Source organism: Tachyglossus aculeatus, chromosome X1 (genome assembly GCF_015852505.1).
Source record: "Tachyglossus aculeatus isolate mTacAcu1 chromosome X1, mTacAcu1.pri, whole genome shotgun sequence".
Classification (NCBI taxonomy): domain Eukaryota; kingdom Metazoa; phylum Chordata; class Mammalia; order Monotremata; family Tachyglossidae; genus Tachyglossus; species Tachyglossus aculeatus.
Window position 1 is genome coordinate 112,703,674 of NC_052101.1, and position 22,565 is coordinate 112,726,238.

The 22,565-nt window shown below is 55.5% G+C and overlaps 1 protein-coding gene across 3 annotated transcripts in view; it reads left to right on the forward strand.

Moving 5' to 3' along the window:
- The window catches only part of ARHGAP45 (Rho GTPase activating protein 45), a 36,232-nt gene extending 13,787 nt beyond the window's left edge, over positions 1-22,445 (forward strand). For all 3 annotated transcript variants that reach the window (XM_038740396.1, XM_038740397.1, XM_038740398.1), the window contains 20 exons: positions 3,462-3,546; positions 3,766-3,838; positions 5,079-5,151; positions 5,494-5,634; positions 7,624-7,688; positions 7,931-8,041; positions 8,427-8,507; positions 10,320-10,490; positions 11,710-11,847; positions 11,999-12,189; positions 12,293-12,420; positions 12,638-12,724; positions 12,972-13,073; positions 13,604-13,770; positions 14,123-14,311; positions 14,928-15,065; positions 16,361-16,590; positions 16,697-16,928; positions 20,622-20,739; positions 20,870-22,445. In XM_038740396.1, coding sequence (XP_038596324.1) covers positions 3,462-3,546; positions 3,766-3,838; positions 5,079-5,151; positions 5,494-5,634; positions 7,624-7,688; positions 7,931-8,041; positions 8,427-8,507; positions 10,320-10,490; positions 11,710-11,847; positions 11,999-12,189; positions 12,293-12,420; positions 12,638-12,724; positions 12,972-13,073; positions 13,604-13,770; positions 14,123-14,311; positions 14,928-15,065; positions 16,361-16,590; positions 16,697-16,928; positions 20,622-20,739; positions 20,870-21,267 — 2,918 coding nt within the window. In that variant the 3' untranslated portion in view covers positions 21,268-22,445. The remainder of the gene's footprint in view (positions 1-3,461; positions 3,547-3,765; positions 3,839-5,078; positions 5,152-5,493; positions 5,635-7,623; positions 7,689-7,930; positions 8,042-8,426; positions 8,508-10,319; positions 10,491-11,709; positions 11,848-11,998; positions 12,190-12,292; positions 12,421-12,637; positions 12,725-12,971; positions 13,074-13,603; positions 13,771-14,122; positions 14,312-14,927; positions 15,066-16,360; positions 16,591-16,696; positions 16,929-20,621; positions 20,740-20,869) is intronic.
- Positions 22,446-22,565: the final 120 nt, after the last annotated feature.

Here is a 22,565-nt window from a genome sequence, read left to right on the forward strand (position 1 = left end):
CAGAAGAGAGGACCAGAAAGGGGCTTCTCCTGAGACTGAAGAAGATATCAATCAATCAATCAATCAATTAATCGTATTTATTGAGCGCTTACTGTGTGCAGAGCACTGTACTAAGTGCTTGGGAAGTACAAGGTGGCGACATATAGAGACAGTCCCTACCCAACAGTGGGCTCACAGTCTAAAAGGGGGAGACAGAGAACAAAACCAAACATACTAACAAAATAAAATAAATAGAATAGATATGTACAAGTAAAATAAATAAGTAAATAGAGTAATAAATATGTACAAACATATATACATATATACAGGTGCTGTGGGGAAGGGAAGGAGGTAAGATGAGGGGGATGGAGAGGGGGACGAGGGGGAGAGGAAGGAAGGGGCTCAGTCTGGGAAGGCCTCCTGGAGGAGGTGAGCTCTCAGTAGGACCTTGAAGGGAGGAAGAGAGCTAGCTTGGCGGATGGGTAGAGGGAGGGCATTCCAGGCCCAGGGGATGACGTGGGCCGGGGGTCGATGGCGGGACAGGCGAGAGCGAGGTACGGTGAGGAGATTAGCGGCGGAGGAGCGGAGGGTACGGGGTGGGCTGGAGAAGGAGAGAAGGGAGGTGAGATAGGAGGGGGCGAGGTGATGGACAGCCTTGAAGCCGAGAGTGAGGAGTTTCTGCCTGATGCGCAGATTGATTGGTAGCCACTGGAGATTTTTGAGGAGGGGAGTAACATGCCCAGAGCGTTTCTGGACAAAGACAATCCGGGCAGCCGCATGAAGTATGGATTGAAGTGGGGAGAGACAGGAGGATGGGAGATCAGAGAGAAGGCTGGTGCAGTAGTCCAGACGGGATAGGATGAGAGCTTGAACGAGCAGGGTAGCGGTTTGGATGGAGAGGAAAGGGTGGATCTTGGCAATGTTGCGGAGCTGACACCGGCAGGTTTTGGTGATGGCTTGGATGTGAGGGGTGAATGAGAGAGCGGAGTCGAGGATGACACCAAGGTTGCGGGCTTGTGAGACGGGAAGGATGGTGGTGCCGTCAACAGAGATGGGAAAGTCAGGGAGAGGGCAGGGTTTGGGAGGGAAGACAAGGAGTTCAGTCTTGGACATGTTGAGTTTTAGGTGGCGGGCAGACATCCAGATGGAGATGTCCTGAAGGCAGGAGGAGATGCGAGCCTGGAGAGAGGGGGAGAGAGGAGGGGGAGAGAGCAGGGGCAGAGATGTAGATCTGGGTGTCATCAGCATAGAGGTGATAGTCGAAGCCATGGGAGCGAATGAGGTCACCAAGGGAGTGAGTGTAGATCGAGAACAGAAGGGGACCAAGCACTGAACCTTGGGGAACCCCCACAGTAAGGGGATGGGAGGGGAAGGAGGAGCGTGCAAAAGAGACTGAGAATGAACGGTTCCTTCTCCCCTTCCGCAGCTTCCACTCCCCTCAGAGACCCCCCCCCCCCCCCCCAAGTTTGATTAGGAGGCAGTTTGCTTTAGCGGAAAGAGTTTGAGATTGGGAGTCAGAAGACTTGGGTTCTAATTTTGGCTCCTGGGTGATCATTGGCTTCAATTTCCTCACCTGTAAAATGGGGATAAGATAATAATAATAATAGCATTTATTAAGCGCTTACTCTGTGCAAAGCACTGTTCTAAGCGCTGGGGAGGTTACAAGGTGATCAAGGTGTCCCACGTGGGGCTCACAGTCTTCATCCCCATTTTTCAAGTGAGGTAACTGAGGCCCAGAGAAGTGAAGTGACTTGTCCAAAGTCACACAGCTGACAAGTGGTGGAGCCGTGATTTGAACCCATGACCTCTGACTTTAAAGCCCATGCTCTTTCCACTAAGCCATGCTGCTTCTCGTATCTCTCTCTCTACCTTTTAGGCTGTGAGCCCTATGTGGGACAGGAATTGTATCCAATCTGATTATCTTGGATCAATCGGACAGGCAATAGTATGCATTAATCATTTACTATGGGCAGAGCACTGTACTAAGCGCTTGGGAAAGAACAATATAGTAGACATGATCCCTGCCCTCAAGGAGCTTACAGTCTAGCTGGGGGAGGCAGACGCTAAAATAAATTACGGATGAAGGGAAGCTATAGAGTGTAAAGGTATAAGTGCTAATAATAATACATAAATGCTAATAATAATTATGGTGTTAAGTGCTTACTATGTGCTAATGATTGAACTAGGTGCTGGGGTAGATACAAGTTAATTGGGTTGGACATGGTCCCTGTCCCACATAGGGTTGACAGTGTTAGAAGGAGAGAGAATAGATATTGAATCCCCATTGTCCAGATGAGGGAACTAAGGCCCAGAGAAGTGACTTAACTTGCCCTAGGTCACCCAGCAGATTCTCAGGCCCGGGCTCTTTCTGCTAGGCCACACTGCCTTTCCTTTGAGCTATATACCCTGTACCGTGTATACAAAGTACTATGTACATGTGCTCTTGTATCTTCTCCAAAACTCAGCACAGTGTTTGATGCGTAGTAAGCTTAATAAATCCCATGACTGTTATTTGGGGGAGAGGCAAGGTGGACCCACAGACACCCCTTATCCATTTGGACAGATAGGCTCAGCCACAACAGAACCGAGCTGGGGGAAGAGGGAGGGTAGGAGAGTAGGTGGGGTTAACTGGGAGGGCTTCCTGGAAGACAATAGTCAGGGATCATATCTACCAACTCTATCGGAGTGTACTTTCCCGAGCACTTAGTGCAGTGCTCTTCACACACTCAGTGCTCAGTGGTCAACCGATTGAAGAGGTGGCCTTAAATGGTAATGTAAGAAAGGGGAAGGCAGTGAAGAGGAGCAAGGTAGCAGCTGCAATGTGTCTTACTTTTTCTCCAAGCACCCGGAAAAGAGCTGGTGCTGGGGGTTTTACTCCTGTGTGGAGTCCTGGGTGGTTGGGGGTAGCCCGGGCCTAAGTTTGGAGATAATAATAATAATAATAATAATGATGGCATTTATTAAGCGCTTACTATGTGCAAAGCACTGTTCTAAAGCGCTGGGGTGGTTACAAGGTGATCAGGTTGTCCCACGGGGGGCTCACAGTCTTCATCCCCATTTTCCAGATGAGGGAACTGAGGCCCAGAGAAGTTAAGTGGCTTGCCCAAAGTCACACAGCTGATAAGTGGTGGAGCGGGGATTTGAACCCATGACCTCCGACTCCAAAGCCCAGGCTCTTTCCACTGAGCCACGCTACTTCTCAAGGGGAAGAAGGCCACCAACTTCCAGTCTGTCACCTTCTGGACAGATCCTTAGGTGGAGAGGGAGCATGGAAGGCGGTGGGACTTTGAGGCGGGGAGCAAGTGGGCTGGGGAGAAGCAGGCAAGCTTCGTGCAGCTGTCGGGCCAGAGCCCGGCTTGGGCTCGGAAGCGCTTTGATCGTGATTTTGACTGGGGCCAGGTTTCCCTGGGCCACCCCTTGGGGCCCTCCCCATTGGGAAGCTCATGAGTCTCTCCCTCGTCTCCCCCGACCCCCTGGTTCAGGTTTTCACTATGAGGTCAACAATGAGGCAGACAAGCGGGAGTTCGAAAAGGCCTTGGAGACAATCGCAGTGTCCTTCAGCAGCACGTGAGTCCATAGGTGGGGCTGGCAGTGGGCAGAGGGTGGGAAATGCCTATTCCTCTCACTTTCCCCACAGGAAAGGGACTTGGTGGGTTCTTTGGACTTCAGGGCCAAGAAGGGAACTGAAGGAGTATCAGGGCCCCCTGGACCGTTGACCCAGAGCTTCCCCCCACACTACCCCTTCCCCTCAGTCTGGCACTGAAGTCCACTCTACCCTCTTTCCAGTGTGTCTGAGCTCCTCATGGGGGAAGTGGACAGCAGCACTCTCCTCTCCGTGCCCCCAAGTGACCAGAACCAGGTACGTGGCTGGGGATCAGGCCAATTATAATAATAATGATGATGATGATATTTGTTAAGCGCTTACTCTGTGCAAAGCACTGTTCTAAGCGCTGGGGGGGATACAAGGTGATCAGGCTGTCCCACGTGGGGCTCACAGTCTTCATCCCCAGTTTACAGATGAGGGAACTGAGGCACAGAGAAGTTAAGCCCAGAGTCACACAGCTGACAATTCTCTGGCCAAGCCGGGGGTAGGTGGGGAAGAAGGGGAGGAGAGTTTTTGGATCCGAGGTGCCTGGTGAGACTTCTCGGCTCTTTGGAGAGGCCATCCCGCTCGGGATCCTGCCAAACTCAGCCCGCCTAGCTGAGGCAGTGGTGTTGGGAGGCCCATCCCGAACCACGAGGGCCGGGGGGGTCCCGGAGGGCTGCCGGGACATGGTTCCTCTGGGCGCCCCGGAACCCCACTGTCGGAGACGGAACCTCCGGGCCAGATGGACCGTGAGGCTGAACCGGGATGGCCTGGCTCAGGGCAGTATATGTTCATCCGAGACTCTGTCCTGGTGACATGGGTTTGACTTCTGTGTGAGACCCGGGCCAGTCAAGACTGTTCTCTCCTTGGGGTATTTCTACAGCATCAGTAGGTGCCGGGCACCTACCTGCTAGGAAAGTGCCCTTTTTCCTGGGCACTTGGGGAAGAAATGAAAGACCCAATCCCTGCCCCTGAGGAACTTGCCATCGCGTGGGGAGGACAGTAGACATAAATGGATGAGTACTGTAGATGAGTCAGGAGTGAGAGGAAGAGATGTTAATACTAGGCACCGTGAGGAATAAAGCCACTACGCCCATGGGAGAATGGGATGACGTGACAGCAAAGTAGAGAGATAAGTCAGGGAACTCCTTCTGGAGGAGGTGTGTCATTTGAGAGGGGCTTAGAGAGGAAGGACGTTGTGTGGCGATGCCAAAGGGAAGGGATTAGATCAGCTGGCTTGGTCGTAGCCAGATGCCTCAGTTTCCCTGTGACCCCACTCTCTCCAGCTGGAGCAACTCCTTCTCCCGCCCTCCTACCGTAACTGCCCACATGCCCAGACGCCCAGGGCTAGTACTGGTTTCTGCCAGGCGAGTAGTAAGTGGCGCCTGGTGTCGCCGAGCTGACTCCCGGGGTCCCTCCTTGGGGCATTTGGAAGGGTGTGTGGGTGGGTCAGTATCCCCGAGGGTCTTTAGTGATAAGACCAGGCCACGTCCCCTCCTTTTTTCCCCTCAAGTCCATGGAGAGTTTATATGGGGGCATCCAGGGCGCAGATGGCATCCAGTCTGGCACAGAGAACTGTGATTCAGGTGAGGGGCGGCCTCCCAGCTCAGAGGGAGGAGCCGGGGCAGGGCGGGCTCGGGGAGGGAAGGGCAGCTTAGCTGCCGTGCCAGTGGGCCAGGGTAGCCCCCTTTTGGGGAGCGGGGGCAGGGATCCAGGGAGGCCGCTGGAGTTGGCCAACTCTGGTTGGCCCGGGTGGAGAGTGGCTCTGGCTTCTCTCCCTTCAGCTTCAGCAGCCCGTGTCAGCCTGGAGGGGAGGGATGCCTGGGGCCTTAGCCCAAGCGCGGGCACTGATGGCAAGTGGGAGGGCAAGGGTGCCCCGGCAGCGTGATGACCCCAAATCTTGGGCTCCTCCGCCTCCGGCCGTGCAGGCTGTCTCCTCTCAGCAGAGGAGGTGGACATCATGCTGCAGCGTTGCGAGGGGGGCGTGGAAGTGGCCCTGCAGTACGCCAAGAATATCTCCAAATACATGAAGGACCTCATCTACTACCTAGAGAAGAGGACCTCGTTGGGTGAGTCCTGCGGCTGACTGGGGAGGCTCGGGCCGCTCCCTGGAGCCGTCGCGGGAGCGACGTTTGTGTCTGGCTTGGCACAGCCAATCTCAAGGTGGAAAGTGGGGACGGAACAGCTCGTTTCCCCCTGAGGACAGGCCCAGAGGGTTGGGACTTTTCAGGTTGGAAGTCGCAGGGGTCAGGATTGGCGTTTCCAGAATCCTGCATGGCGTGGGCAGGGTGAATGCAAGGCGATTACGCCCCAAATCCTAGGGCCCCAGAACTGGATGGGGCCGGGTTCAGAACAAAAAAAGGGGAACGTTACTCCTCTTCCAGTGGGTGGAAGTGGAAAGTAAGGAGCAGAGAGGGGGAAGACAGGGGTATCGGGTGGTCTGTCGTTCACCACGAGGATGGGGTCCCGAGGGTCCTCATCCACCCGGTTTCTCTGAGCGCCTCGGTGCCACTGGTGGAGATGGAGTCCTGGGCTGGGTGGGCTGGGGTGACTCCGGATAGCCTGGCTTGGGGGTCTTCCGCTCTTCTGAGATGTCTGTCCAGGGCAGGACATGGGGAGAGAGCTATGGTGGATGGGGGGAGGTGGGGGGATCAAGGAGTTACTACTGTGACCCCTCAATCATGAATATTTATTATAGTCTGGTATTTGTTAAGCATTTACTATGTGTCAACCACTGTTCTAAGCACTTGGAGTGCAGATTTCAGATTCACTGAGGATTCGTTTGCTGTCTAAAATGCCACTTGTTGGTTTAAGGTCCAGATGGACACCCAGCTGAGTTGGTTGGGGGTGGTGGGGGGTCAGGGAGAAGAGGCATCAGCATGGCTCAGTGGAAAGCGCTTAGTACAGTGCTCTGCACACAGTAAGCGCTCAATAAATACGATTGAATGAATGAATGAATGAAAGAGCCCGGGCTTTGGAGTCAGAGGTCATGGGTTCAAATGCCGTTGCTGCCAATTGTCAGCTGTGTGACTTTGGGCAAGTCACTTAACTTCTCTGTGCCTCGGTTACCTCATCTGTAAAATGGGAATTGAGACTGTGAGCCCCCCATGGGACACCCTGATCGCCTTGTAACCTCCCCAGCGCTTAGAACAGTGCTTTGCATCATCATCAATCGTATTTGCACATAGTAAGCGCTTAATAAATGCCATTATTATTATTATTATGTCAGTTCCCTGTGGTGGGAGGCTTTGATGGCCCTAGGAGACAACAGGAACTATCCAAAAAAAACAGGAAATGAGGACCATCAGATTCAATCGTACTTACTGAGCTGTACTGTGTGCAAACCACTGTACTAAGCACTTGGGAGAGTACAATATAACGATAAACAGACACATCTCCTGCCCACAATGAGCTCACAGTCTAGAGATCTGTGTTTTCACATCTCTTCTCTCTTCCCTGGCTTCCCTCACTCCCCACCTCTTCCCACTCTACTGCTGAGCTCCTGTGGGGCAGGGGGGGGATGGGACACGGTGGGGGGCCGGGGGGGAGGGTGGTTGTGTGTTGTGTGTGAGTGTGTGTGTGTGTGTGTGTGTGTGTGTGTGTGTGTGTGTGTGTGTGACACAGACAGAGACCTCTCACCGAAGAGAAATCCCTACGGGAAGGATGTGCAGAGTAGTAAGGACTGGAGGAGGAGCTTCTGAAGTCAGGAAGCGGGCAGAAGGGGTGTTTAGGATTTGATACATATGGGAATCCTGGTTTTGAATCCCAGCACTAACTTGGTCCAACTTGCCCTGTCTCTCTCATTAAGACAGGAAACCCAAGGGCTGGAAGCCCAGGTTCCCCTATCCCCTTTCCTGTTTCCCCTCCTCCCACCCCCAAACCTGGTTGTCTGATGCTCTCAAAGCAACCTTTCGGGATGTGGAGGCCCCTCTCCACCACCCTCCCACTTTTCTAGCTCTGGGGAATTGTTTAAGGGTAGAATTGGATCTTTTCCTTATGTGAACCCTAATCACCCCCCCCCCCCCACCCAACTCTCCCTTCCAAAAAAAACCCAACAGAGATGGAGTTTGCCAAGGGTCTGCAGAAAGTGGTGCACAGCTGCAAACAGACCATCACCCAAGAGGTACGTGTTTATTTCCTCTCCGTGTCTTCCCCCTAGCGCCTCTCCCCCGCTCCCCGTGCCATTCAGGGTCAGGGAGGGTTATAGCTGAGACTGCCGGTGGAAGGTAGTGCCCACTGAATGCAAAGTCCTCTACCAAGCGCTTGGGAAGGAGGGGCTGGTGCGGGGGGAGGACGAGGAGACCTGTCCTGTCCCCTGGTTGTGACCCATCTCTGGGGCCGGGGTGGGGGGTCTCCTCCCTGTAGCCACACATGCCCTTCCTGTCCATCTACTCTCTGGCCCTGGAGCAAGACATGGAGTATGGCCATGGCATGCTGCAGGCTGTCGGCACCCTACAGAATCAGACCTTCATGCAGGTGGGACCTCTGTTCCCCTCTCCCTCCCCCCCTCCTCCCCACCCCTCCGGAAGAAATCAAGTTTCAGGTTTTCCCCATTCGGCTGGTGTACAGTTGTTTGCCGAAAACAGGAAGTATCTATCTCACCCTGTCTCCTCCTCCCCTTTCCCTCCCACCCCATCTCTCCCCCACCCCCCAACCCCTCCGCCTCCCTGCACCCTAGATTTCCAAGAGCTGGAAGGTGGGGAGGGAGGGGTGATGCTGGCAATCGGTCCCCCAACTGTGCCCAGTGGGGGACCTGGGAGGGTGGGAGCCTCTGCTGCCCGTACCTGACCACGCAGAGGAACACTCCGGAAAACCTTTCTCTCAGCTCCGTTGAATTTTTTTCGCCCCCCTCCTCATCTAGCCCCTGACCCTGAGGCGCTTGGAGCATGAGAAGAAGAGGAAAGAAGTCAAGGAGCTGTGGCATCGGGCCCAGAGGAAGCTGGTAGGGATGATGGCCAAACCCTCTTCCCCTGCCCCCTCAAGAGCCCTGGCCTGGCTGCCCCCACCGTGTGTCCGGCCCTCCCCATCCCTGTCCCAAATCCAGCAGGGTTTGGGGTGGGTGGGCGGGAAGGCACTGGCCTCCGGCCGTGGCACGAGAGGACTGAGGAAGAGACATGGTGCTGGAAGCCATTGGGTTGGGACTCCCTCTGCCCCACCCAGTCCCAGGGCAGGGCAGGGCAACTCTAATCCTGGCTCAGCCGCCCCACACATACACACACCACCGTGGCCTAGTGGAAAGAGCACGGGGCTGGGAGTCGGAGGACCTGGGTTCATTCATTCACTCAGTCGTATTTATTGAGCGCGTACTATGTGCAGAGCACTGTACTAAGCGCTTGGGAAGTACAAGTTGGCAACATACAGAGACGGTCCCTACCCAACAGCAGGCTCACAGTCTAGAAGGGGGAGAGAGACAACAAAACAACACATATTAACAAAATAAAATAAATAGAATAGTAAATATGTACAAGTAAAATAGAGTAATAAATCTGTACAAACATATTCATTCATTCTTATTTATTGAGCGCTTACTGTGTGCCGAGCACTGTACTAAGCGCTTGGGAAGTACAAGTTGGCAACATATAGAGACGGTCCCTACCCAACAGTGGGCTTACAGTCTAGAAGGGGGAGACAGACAACAAAATGAAACATGTGGACAGGTGTCAAGTCACCAGAATAAATAAAAATAAAGCTAGATACACATCATTAACAAAATAAAAAGAATAGTAAATATGTACGTGTAAATAGAGTAATAAATCTGTATAAATATATATACAGGTGCTGTGGGGAGGGGAAGGAGGTAGGGCGGGGGGATGGGGAGGGGGAGAGGAAGGAGGGGGCTCAGTCTGGGAAGGCCTCCTGGAGGAGGTGAGCTCTCAGTAGGGCTTTGAAGGGAGGAAGAGAGCTAGCTTGGCGGATGTGTGGAGGGAGGGCGTTCCAGGCCGGGGGGGAGGACGTGGGCCGGGGGTCGACGGCGGGACAGGCGAGAACGAGGCACAGTGAGGAGGTTAGCAGCAGAGGAGCGGAGGGTGCGGGCTGGGCCGTAGAAGGAAAGAAGGGAGGTGAGGTAGGAGGGGGCGAGGTGATGGACAGCCTTGAAGCAGAGAGTGAGGAGTTTTTGCCTGTTGCGTAGGTTGATTGGTAGCCACTGGAGATTTTTGTGGAGGGGAGTAACATGCCCAGAGCGTTTCTGCACAAAGATGATCCGGGCAGCAGCATGACGTATAGATCGAAGTGGGGAGAGACAGGGGGATGGGAGATCAGAGAGGAGGCTGATGCAGTAATCCAGTCGGGATAGGATGAGAGATTGATTGGGTTCTACTCCTGCCTCGGTCATTACCTCCTGCATGACCTTGGGCAAGTCACTTCACTTCTCTGTGCCTCAGTTCCCTCATCTGCTAAATGGGAGTTCAGTACCTGTTCTTCCTCCTTCTTAGACTGTAAGCCTCATGTGGGACCTGATTATCTTGTATTTACCCCAGCGCTTAGTACAGTGCACTTAACAAATATTACAGTTATTATTACACACACACACACCCCACCCCCCACCCAGCCACAGTTCCGCCAGCTTGGGACGCTGTCTTCTCCACACCGGGATGCTCAGAGGAATCCGGTGATGGCGGCCCTCCCGGTCTCCCGTCCTCTATGGCTAGGACCCCTGACTTGTCTGTCTACACCCCAGCTGTGTCCCACGGACCTATCCAAACCCGGCCGATCTTTTCGTCTGCCCGGCTTCAGTCTCCCTCTCCCCACGCAGCAAGAAGCAGAAGCAAACCTACGCAAGGCAAAGCAGGTGTACGTCCAGCGCTCCGAGGAACACGAGGCCAGGCAGCGGGCAGTGAAAGTAGAAGAGGAGCAGCAGGGCAGCAGCGCTGCCAGCAAGGCCCTGGATAAGAAGAGGCGGCTGGAGGAGGAGGCCAGGAACAAGGTGTGCGGGAGGAGGCGGGGGAGAAGGGGCAGCAGTTCAAACCTGCTTCTCCTGGGACTCTGCTGGGGTCTTTTTTTCCCCTCCCATTCTCGTCATCGAAAGCTATCGAACGTCTGCTACCTGCAGCGTCCTGGGCCCCTGCTCCTTGAATTGGGATCCCTGGCCTGAAGGAGCTGGTCATCTAACGGGAGAGATAAATTGCAAAACGCACACTGGGATTAAGAGTGAGAGCAAGACGACACATGATGACAATAATTTAAAATAATTATGGTACTTGTTAATCGCTTGTTCTGTGCCAAGCACTATTCTGAATGCTGGGATGAGAACCAAAGCGAGCCAGCCGATAAACAGCTCTCCGATCCACGGGGTTGCCCTGGCTGGGAAGGTGGGGGAATTTGTTGGGGAAGGCTCCTGCAGGAGGGAGATAACTTTTCAGGAGGCTTTGAAGGGGGCAGGGACCTGCTTCGAGGTCCATTTCCTCTTCTTTTCTTCATCATCATCATCAATCGCATTTATTGAGCGCTTACTATGTGCAGAGCACTGTACTAAGCGCTTGGGAAGTACAAATTGGCAACATATAGAGACAGTCCCTACCAAACAGTGGGCTCACAGTCTAAAAGGGGGAGACAGAGAACAAAACCAAACATACTAACAAAATAAAATAAATAGAATAGATATGTACAAATAAAATAAATAAATTAATAGAGTAATAAATATGTACAAACATATATACATATATACAGGTGCTGTGGGGAAGGGAAGGAGGTAAGATGGGGGGATGGAGAGGGGGACGAGGGAGAGAGGAAGGAAGGGGCTCAGTCTGGGAAGGCCTCCTGGAGGAGGTGAGCTCTCAGCAGGGCCTTGAAGGGAGGAAGAGAGCTCCTCATCTCTTCCTCCCTGTCAACTCTCCCTTCAAGTTTCCTCTCTGGGCTCCAAATGAGAAATCGGCACCCTGGTTAGACAAGGAACCTTGGGAGGAGTGAAGAGTGGGAATGTCAGGGGGAGCGGGAGAAGAGAGCAGATAGGTAAGAGGGAGCTAGCTGGCGGCAAGCGATGAAGGAATCCAAATACCATCTCACCGTGTTCTTCACCTGGGTTTAGAGGAGGCAGGAGCCTGGGCGTGGGGCGGCTCGCTAAAGGGTGAAGGAAGTGGGGGTGGGTCTCCCGGGGGAGCCTCGGGGAACGGGGGGCCTGAGCAGGGCTCCCCGTCTCCCTCCAGGCAGAGGAGGCCATGGCCACGTACCGGACCTGCATCGCCGACGCCAAGACGCAGAAGCAGGAACTGGAGGACATGAAGGTGAACGTTCTGCGGCAGATCCAGGAAGTGATCAAGCAGAGCGACCAAACTATCAAGTCGGTACGAATGGGCTGGGCCGTGAGGAGGACCCCAGTGGAGGGAGGCCAGGCCGGGGTGCTGGAAATGGAGGAGGGTCTGCGCCTTTGGGGACCCAGGATCTGATCTCTCCCCCTCCTTCCCTTGTCTTTCTCTTCCTCTCTCCCCTCCACAGGCCACCATCTCCTACTACCAAACCATGCACATGCAGACGGCTCCGCTGCCCGTCTACTTCCAGACCCTGTGCGAGAGCAGCAAGCTTTACGACCCGGGCCAGCAGTACGCCTCCCACGTGCGCCAGCAGCAGCGAGATGACGAGCCAGACATCCAGTACGACTTCGAACCCTATGTGTCACAGAACGCTTGGTAAGGAGGCGTGTCGGTCCCGGGGACCGCTTCCCACCGACCACCCTGCCTCTCCTCTTCCCTGCCCCCTGCACCACATCATCCCCTCCCTCCCACCACCCAGGTCTCCTCAAGCCCGCTCCCGGAAGGCCAGCTTCAACTCCAGCGACTTCGGCAGCGTGGCGGAGGGAGGGGAACCCTCCAGAGAAGGAGCCGGCCCCGACGGGGGGGCGGTGCCGAAGGAGAGGCGAGGTCAGTCTCCAGCTGAGGGTACGGGGCGGAGGGAGTTTGGGATGCTCCACTCCTCTCTGCCTTGCTGACGGTGTGGTGGGCGTAGTGGGACAGAGCCAGAGGGGAGGCTTTGGCCCTGGCGGGGTGGGGGCTACAGATCCGACGGGCCCAAGGGAGCACCCAGATGTGCAGCGGGGAAGAGCTGGGGTTCAGCTCCTCACGGCGGTTCCTCCTTCAGGCGGGCGGGGACACCAAGTCCACAAGTCGTGGCCTTCCACCCTCCTAGACTCGGTCGGCAGCCTGGACTCCAACGTTACCGGCTCAGGTAGAGAGATCCCTTCCCGAGGGAGGAGGGCCCGGGCCTGAGGTGTTTGCGGTTTCTCCCTCTCCTTGCCCACCCAGCAACTTCCAAGGGCCTGGCCTCTCTGCCGGCCCTTTGTCCCACTCCTTCCTTCTTCCCCTCACTCCTCTTTACTTCTTTCTCTCTCCCCTCCCTCCACACCCCCTCCCCCCATAAGTCTGGCTGAAAACAGGGAGTCAGGATTTGTCCCTCGTTCCCTTCCCCTTGTCAGGAGACTTCAACAAGAAGTTCGAGCGGACCTCCTCCAGTGGCACAATGTCATCCAACGAGGAACTGACCGAAAAGGAGGGAGGCCCGACTTCGTTTGAGCAGAGTACGTGAACGTCCGTCGGGGAAAAGGTTGGGAGGGTGCGGCTGAGGCTGAGCCGGGACCCTTCACGAGGTGGGTGGGGATAGGACAGACCCGGAATCCCCAGATCCCACAGCGCCAGGGTGAGGGAACCCCTGAGGGAGCTGGAGGGTGCCAGCTTCCAATCAAGCTTAAGGAGACATGCCTTCGCCCAGTGGGTGGTGAGGAGCAGATGGAATTCCTTCCCCAGGGAAAGTTGGGCAGCGGGTTCGAGAGGGGTTTGGTTAGATCCATGGGTGAGAGGTCCCAGATGGATTACTGGAGGGGCCTGTTGGGGACAGAGGGATGAAAGTCGGGGATCGGAGGGTCCGCCCCTACCCACGAGGGCTGCCGGAACATGGTTCCCTCTGAGCGAGGTGGAACCTGGGGCGGAACTCGGGGTGGGGGGGAGGATGAATTCCCAGTCTGATGAGAGTCAGCATTGCTTAGGCCCCCATGGTTTTCTGCTGGGCCCCGGGCGTGGGGAAGGTCAATCTGACTCTCTGTCCCAGCAGCAGACCTCAATGGCATCGCCCCTGACATCTCGGTACCCTCCGGTCCCTTCCGCAACGTGGGGCTCTCCAAGGCGGCGCAGACTCACCGGCTTCGCAAGCTGCGGGCCCCCTCCAAGTGCCGTGAATGCAACAGCTACGTCTACTTCCAGGGCGCCGAGTGCGAGGAGGTGACCGGGGCGGAGAGGGGATCACAGGGGGGACTAGATTCTAAGGAGAGAGACCTCCAAGGATCACCGATCCGGACGGGGTGGCCCCTTGCACACAGGGCAGTGTACAGGGAGCCTACCACGTGCCGGGCTCTTTCCGGGGCGCCTACTGGGTGCAGAGAGAGCCCTGGGTCGAGATTCGCTGGGGTGGAGATCGTGAGCCTCCCAGTATGTGGGGAACCCCGGAGGCAATTCAGGACCACGAGGTCCTTCCGGGACAGCCTCAAAGAGGCTTCCTGCCGGGTCGGTGGCGGGTGATGGTCAGTCGCTCCTCCCCGCCACTGGCCCTCACTCCCCTCCTCCCGGCCTCCAGTGCTGCCTGGCCTGCCACAAGAAGTGCCTGGAGACCCTGGCCATCCAGTGCGGGCACAAGAAACTCCAGGGGAAGCTGCAGCTGTTCGGGCAGGACTTTCAGGAGGTGTCCCGGAGCACGGCCGACGGCATCCCCTTCATCATTAAGAAATGTATCTGCGAGATAGAGCGGCGGGCACTCAAAACAAAAGTGAGAACCTGTCGCTCCCCTTCCCCCCGGCCACTCTCCCGAGACCCCCACCCGCTGGACTCCCTGGGTCATTCTGGATCCCAGCTGCATCTCCAATCTCCCCTCCATTGCCCCTTCTTCTGCCCCCGGGGACACTCTCCAGCCTGTTCCTGGAGCCCCTCTTGCCCCGTCGGACAGGCAGCTCCTCTTGGGTTGGGGGGCGGCAGGAGGTTCTGGAGACTGGGAGGCCTCCGTGGGAGAGTCCCAGCACTGTAAAGCTGGACAGGAAGCAGAGTTTACCCACAGCTAGAAGGATTTAGATCGGACTTCCTGAACTTGAGTCAGGTCAGAAGGCCCCTGAGGTGGAATCCTCAGAGAGCAAGAATGGAGAAGGCTTTCCAACCCTACGAGCTTTAAAAGGAAGAGAAGCCTGGGCAGGGTGGGTGGGAGGGGAAGCAGTCCTGGCCTAAGCCTTCAGAGGCCCTTCTGGCCCCTCCTTGGCCTCTGTTGAGCCCAGAAGGGGAGGAGGCGTTGAGTGGCACCCTGTCTCTCCTCCCTTCAAGAACACTCCCCGGGGGGTTTGGAGTTTGTCCTTACACTGACCCTGGATCTGGGGGGCGGGGGTGGTGTCCTGCAGGGCATATACCGGGTCAACGGTGTGAAGACACGAGTGGAGAAACTCTGCCAGGCCTTCGAGAATGGCAAGGAGCTAGTAGAGCTGTCTCAGGCCTCCCCCCATGACATCAGTAACGTCCTGAAGCTGTACCTGCGTCAGGTAAGCTCCGCCTGGGGAGGAGGGGGGCTCTGAGAGATCAGGGGCACCTGTAGCTCAATCTGCGGCATCATCGGGCTCGGGTTGGGGAGGCCCCACCACCTCTCATCCAGCAGAGAGACGTCCCGAAGTGCTCTATGTCCGTCCCTTAGGGCCTACCCAGGAGAAGTTAGGTTCAGGAAAGGGGAGGAAGCCAGCAGTCTGGGCAAAGCCCTCTGCTAAGCACTCTGTGGGGGAGAGATCAAAGGAAGGCTGGGACCCAGCCCCTGCCCTCAAGGAATTGGTTGTGAAATAATAATAATAATGATGGCATTTGTTAAGCCCTTACTAGGTTCTAAGCGCTGGGGGGGATACAAGGTTATCACGTTGTCCCACATGGGGCTCACAGTCTTAATCCCCATTTTACAGATGAGGGAACTGAGGCTCAGAGAAGTTTGAGTGACTTGCCCAAGGTCACACAGCAGGCGTGGTGGAGCCGGGATTAGAACCCATGACCTCTGACTCCCAAGCCCGTGCTCTTTCCACTGAGCCACGCTGCTTCTCTTGTGAAAGGGAGAAACAGGATGGTTCCAGGTACACAGTCAAGTCAGCATCGTGGGCTAGTTACAGATGGTGGACACAGAGATTCCTAAGAGCGCCCCAACAACAGAAACACCCCCAAAATTGGGTGGGGGATGGAAGAGGGGTGAAAAGGTGTCCACCTGGGAGGGCTTTCTGGAAGACGCCCACGATCAGTCTCAGTACGGACAAGGTGCTCGCTGTGTGCAAAGCGTTTTACCGAGTGCTCTACCGTGTGCAGAGTACCGTACCAGGTGCCCGCCATGCTGCTTTGCGTGGGGGAGATCCCTGAACTGAGGTCTCGGGAGACATCCAGAACAAGATGAGACACAGATCCTGCTTTTGAGCAGCTTAGAATCAAATGGAGGAGACAGTAGACCTAAAATGAAGAATAGACGATAGTTGTGAGTGCAAAAATCGACACCTGCGGCAAAATCAATAAGCGGATTCATTGTTGAGCGCTGGTGTGGCCTTGATGAGATGGGGTGAAGCTGAGTCGGGGAGGGTGGCCCAGCCAGGGGGAAAAACACAAGAGAGTTAAGTCAGGGGGCCGGAGAGTTAAGAACCAAGAGAGTAGCCCCGGGCGGAACAGAAGAGAGCAGACGGGGAAGAAAAAGGTGTGGCCTAGCCCCGTTTTGGAGGGTGGGGGCAGAGATGTGGTTGGGCGAAGAGGATGGGGGAAGCGGTTGGAACGGAAGGAAGCCCTCCCCTCGTCACCTGTCTTCCTGCGCCCCCGCCAGCTGCCGGAGCCCATCATTTCTTTCCGCCTGTACCACGAGTTGATGGGGCTGGCCAAGGAGAGCCTGAAGGCCGAGGCCGAGGCCAAGGCGGGCCGGGGCCGGGCCGAAGAGCTGGCCGAGGAGCTGGAACGAGACCTGATGGCCATGGCGGGCAAGCTGCGGGAGCTGCTGCTGGAACTGCCCCCCGAGAACAGGGCCACACTGAAGTACCTGCTGCGGCACCTGCGGAGGTGAGCGGAGGAGCGGGAGCCGGGGGCGGGAGGGGCCGGCGAGCGGGGCCAGCAGAGCCCTCACCCTGAGTCTCGGTTTCCCTCTTCCCGCGGCGGTGACGGGTAGGATTGTGGAAGTGGAACAGGACAACAAAATGACCCCCGGAAACCTGGGCATCGTCTTTGGGCCGACGCTGCTGCGGCCCCGACCCACCGAGGCCACTGTGTCCCTCTCCTCCCTGGTGGATTACCCGCACCAGGCCCGCATCGTGGAGACCCTCATCTCGTTCTACGGCATCGTCTTCGATGAGCCCCAGCTTGGGGACGGGCAGGGGACGTCCTTGTCCCAGGACGACCAGGTGGGACACCGGCTTGCGGGGAGGAGGGGTGACTTGGAAGGACGACGGGAAGGTGGGAGGTGGTTTCACTAGGCATTCTGGCTACAACGCTGTTGGGCAGTTAGAGAAACGTTCTTCTGAGAGGGCGAACCAGTTTGGATGCAGCTCGGTGCAAAGTCAATCAGTCCATCAGTTGTATTATTGAATGCTTACTGTGTGCAGAGGACTGTATTAAGCGCTTGGGAGAGTACAGTATAACAGAGTTGGTAGACATGTTCCCTGCTCACGACGACTTACAGTCTAGAGTCAAAAGAAATAATAATAATTATGGTATTTGTTAAGCGCTGATTATGTGCAAAGCACTGTTCTAAGCGCTGGGGAGGTTACAAGCTGATCAGGTTGTCCCACAGGGGGCTCACAGTTTTAATCCCCATTTTACAGATGAGGTAACTGAGGCACAGAAAAGTTAAGTGACTTGCCCAAAGTCACACAGCTGACAGCTTGCGGAGCCGGGATTTGAACCCATGACCTCTGACTCCAAAACCCGGGCTCTTTCTACTGAGCCAGTTGTGCACGGGCCCAGTGGAGTCTGAGAGTGTGTTTCCTTAATACAGGATTCTGTGAGAATTCATTCATGCAGTCGTATTTACATTTATTGAGCGCTTACTGTGTGCAGAGCACTGTACTAAGCTCCTAATCCACCCATCCAATCAGTCAATCAATCAGCATTATTTATCAAGTGTCATCTGTGCCCCGAGCACTGCATGCCAAGCACAGGGGAAAGGACACTAGAAGTAAAAGACACCATCACTTCCCTCAACAAGTTTGCAGTCTAACCGGAGAGACAGCGCATAGGATTATTGGCAGATGGAAGGAAAAAGAGAATGGACTGATGGCGGGATGAATCAGTAAATGTCTAAGAATGCATACGTCGACATAAAAGGCTGGCGGGGGCCGTGGCGCCGAGTTCACAAGGGCTGAAACGATAGTTAAAAATTCATCGGGGAAGCCCCTTGTAGGATTTCGGGAGGGCTTTGAAAATGGGGAGAGCTGTGGTCTGGCAGAGTTTCTCCTTGATGCCAAGAGGGATCACTAATAACAATAATAATAATAATTATTATTATTATTGTGGTATTTGCTAAGCACTCACTATGTGCCAGGCACTGTACTAATCAATCGATGGCATTTACTGTGGCGCTTACTATGTGCAGAGCACTCTACTAGGCGCTTGGGAGCATACAACAGAGTTGGTAGGCGTGGACTCTGCCCGCAAGGAGTTTACAATCTAGAGAGGGAGACAGACAATATGAATTACAGAAACAGATATAAGTACTGTGGTAATAATAATAATAATGATGGTATTTATTAAGCGCTTACTATGTGCCAAACACTGTTCTAAACGCTGGGGTAGATACAAGGTGATCAGGTTGTCCCCTGTGGGACTCGCAGTCTTAGCGCCCATTTTACAGATGAGGTAACTGAGGCACAGAGAAGTTAAGTGACTTGCCCGAAGTCACACAGCTGGCAAGAAGCAGCATGGCTCAGTGGAAAGAGCGCAGGCTTGGGAGTCAAAGGTCATGGGTTTGAATCCCGGCTCTGCCACCTGTCAGCTGTGTGACCTTGGGCAAGCCACTTCACTTCTCTGTGCCTCAGATACCTCATCTGTAAAATGGGGATAAGACTGCGAGCCCCACGTGGGACAACCTTGTATCCCCCCAGAGCTTAGAACAGTGCTTTGCACATAGTAAGCGCTTAACAAATACCATTAAAAAAAAAAGTGGCGGAGCCAGGATTAGAACCCACGACCTCTGACTCCCAAGCCCGGGCTCCTTCCACTGAGCCACGCTGCTTCTGCTGAGGGTGGGGTGGACATCAAGTACTCAAAGGGCCCAGATCCAAGAGCGTTAGCCACGCAGAAGGGAGAAGTAGGGGAGAAGAGCGCTCAGTTGGGGAAGGCCTCTTGGCGGAGATGTGATTTTTTAATAAGGCTTTGAAGGTGGAGAGAGCGGTGGTCTGGTGATGATGATAACTGGAGGGGGTAGAGACTGGAGGCTGATGCGGTAATTGATTTCATTGGGATGTGATGAACCCCGTGTTTTAAGAGACCTGGGTGGTTTTGGTAAAGTTCAAATCAATCAATCAATCAATCAATTGTATTTATTGAGCGCTTACTGTGTGCAGAGCACTGTACTAAGCGCTTGGGAAGTACAAGTTGGCAACATATAGAGACAGTCCCTACCCAACAGTGGGCTCACAGTCTAAAAGGGGGAGACGGAGAACAAAACCAAACATACTAACAAAATAAAATAAATAGAATAGATATGTACAAATAGAGTAATAAATATGTACAAACATATATACGTATATACAGGTGCTGTGGGGAAGGGAAGGAGGTAAGGCGGGAGGGATGGAGAGGGGGACGAAGGGGAGAGGAAGGAAGGGGCTCAGTCTGGGAAGGCCTCCTGGAGGAGGTGAGCTCTCAGTAGGGCCTTGAAGGGAGGAAGAGAGCTAGCTTGGCGGATGGGCAGAGGGAGGGCATTCCAGGCCCGGGGGATGACGTGGGCCGGGGGTCGATGGCGGGACAGGCGAGAGCGAGGTACGGTGAGGAGATTAGCGGCGGAGGAGCGGAGGGTGCGGGCTGGGCTGGAGAAGGAGAGAAGGGAGGTGAGGTAGGAGGGGGCGAGGGGATGGACAGCCTTGAAGCCCAGGGTGAGGAGTTTCTGCTTGATGAGCAGATTGATTGGTAGCCATAGAGCTGCAGGTTCCCGTGCAGCCACCTGGTGCTGTTTGTTCCCATAGGAAATTGTGTCGTTGAACACGTCAGTGGTTTCAAGAGGGGCTCGGGATAGATCCCCAGATGAGCAGTCCGTGATAGGTCACTAGAGGGAAAGCCAGGCGTGTTGAACTGTCCATCCCAAGCCACAAGGGCCGGTGCCCGGGTGGACTGCCGTCACCCGGTTCCTTCCGAGCATCCCGGGGCCGCTGGCGGAGATGAAGTCCGGGGGGCTGAACCTGGGTGATGTCCCCTCACGGCCTAATACTAATGATGGTGTTCGCTAAGCGCTTACTACGTGCCAGGCACTGTTCTAAGCGCTGACGTTCTTTAAGGTTAGAGTTCTTGTAGGTGATGTTGTTCATGACCCTGATTCTTCAGGCAGGCCACCCTCTCACCTGCCCCAGACCATCCCAGCCCCCCAGCACCTCCCTCCCATCCAAGCCCCTTGCCCAACTCCTTGGGTTTAACAACTGTCTGAGCTCTGGAGGAATGGAGGGGGTGGGGTGCTCAGGAGAGTTTCTAGGTGAATCACTCTTCCCTTTGAGGGGAAGGGGAGGTACGGGAGGAGCGTGCCCTCCACGTGAGCTGCAGTGTGCTTGTAACCGGGGAGCGGCAGCGGACTTCTAGTGCCGCAGTCATCCGGCTGGTCACTGGGCCCGTCTCTGAATCAATCGGTGGCATTTATCGAGCACTTCTGAGGCGCAGCGCATTGGCCTAAACGCTTGTGACAGTACAACAGAGGTGGTAGACTCGGCGATCCCTGCCCGCAAGGGGCTTGCAGTCCACAGGGGGAGACGGACGTTAGATTGGGGATAGGGGAAAGAGTAGAGTATAAGCATATTGAGGTAGGTATTGTGGCGCTGGGGTGAGTATCAAAGTGCCCCCCCTCCTCGTGTCCCACTGCCGGGCATCTCAAGCCCCTCTCTCTCCCCTAACAGGATGATGGTTCTGCTCAGAAAGTCGAGGGGGCTGGTCAGGTGCCCCACGTGGAGGTGAGTGAGGTATCGGAATTCAGCGCTCAGCCCGAGCTGGAGGACCCCGTGGACGTGGACCAAGGTGAGTCGTCGTCCTCGGGCACCTCAGGCTGCTATCATCCCCGGGCGGCGGGGCCCCAGGGGCTTGGGGAGGAGCCCGTTCTCTCTCCGGCCCCCGCAAGCTCACACCTGTGGCTCCCCGGCCTCCCCAGAGCCCAGCAGCCACTCCATCGACTCGGACTCGGAGCTGGAAGAAGGCTCGGAGCTGCAGGCGTCGGACGGAGCCATCTCCCTCCACCGGCTGAGTCTCCTGGGGCAGCCGGAGCAGGAGGCCACCGCGGAGGAGGAGGAGGAGGAGGAGGTCCGGAGTCGGAGCAGCAGCCTGCAGCAGGCGGACCCCAGCCCGAGCGACGCAGAGGAGGAGGACGAAGACGCCGCGGGCCAGCAGCTGTCCGCCTACAACACCAACCAGTCCAACAACGTCGTTCTGGCAGGGACCGACGGGGAGCCGGGAGGCCGGGCCGGGGGCTGGCAGTTACCCATGGTGCGGCTCCGGGCCGGAAAGATCACGATGGGCGCCCGCCGGGGGCGGCGGCCCGAGTTTGTGTGAGAAGCTTCTGTCGCCGGCAAAGATTCATCCTCCGGGATGATCTCTGAACAGAGAGAAGCAGGAGAGGTGTTTTCTTTGTCTGGGAGCGGGGTGTGCGGGTGAGGAGGAGCGGAGAGAGGGGCGCGGGAAGCAGCGGGAGCGTTGGCTACCTTCCCCGAGGGGGCTGGGCTTCTCTGACCTGGGTATTGAGGCTGTCCTCAGTGGACCCACCATCCCCAGGGGCTCAAACCCACTGCTGATCGAATGTTGGCTGCTCCTTTTCACACAGCTTTTCTCTTCCACCTTCTGTTTGAAGCGGAGTCAGCCACCAAGTGTGTCTCTGCCCGCCTCAGGTTACCAGCTGGGCTGAGAAGAGTGGGACTCCACCAAGAGGAGAGGGGAGAGGTCCAGCCTGGGCCAGGGCTTCCCTGATGGGGACTCCCAGGTCGGACGGTTCAGGAATCCAGTCTGAGTCCCTTCCGGACCCTGGACTTCTGTTAGGTTCCAATTAAGGCCTCGGGGAATAAGCCCCGGTTCTCAGGCCCAATCATCACGGGATCACTGGAGCTGGTAGCACCTGGGCAGCCCCTCTGCTTCCTAATTCATCGATGACCCCCTGAGGAAGTGTTTCCTCGGTCCTGTCTTACGGTGGCCCAGGAAACCTTCCCTTCCCTTTCCCCCAACCCTGATTCCCTAGAAAAAGGCAGGACTCCTCCAGGCCTCAGCCTCACTCCTTTCTTCCTTCCTTCCTCCAGCCTTGTAGCATTTTTCAGTTAAAACCGACTCCTTCTTGGGTTGGGTCCAGTTTAGCGCTTGGTGGGGTGGGGGTGGGGGTAGTTTTTATATGTTAAGTATACAAGTTGGGACTAATTTTAGCCCTAAAACCAAACTGGTTGTCTAAAGGTGAAAATGAGCTGTGTTGTCGTGCTTTGGGAAAGTGTCAGCGGCTGCACCTCACCGGTCTACCACTGAATCAGCTGGCCCAACCCTTTCCGTTAATGTGCTGGGTAATCCTGAAGGTGACACTCGAGCTCTCTGTAGACTAGACTGACCGCTTCCATCCACCCTTTTAAGTTTACTGAGGATGGTGAGAATGGAAAAAAAAAAAAAAACCAAACCTCCAGAAAGAACTAAAGAGGAAATGGAGGGCAAAGAGGTCATTTCAGGCCCCAAAGCAGCTGACACCAAGGTAGAAGGGAATGGGGGTGGGGGGGCGTAAAGAGGGAGGTGCTGGTGGCTGGGGGGGCAAGGCACGGAGGGTATGCAGATGACCTTCATGCTTTTAAAAATATATTTTGATTACGCTTTTTCTAAAAACC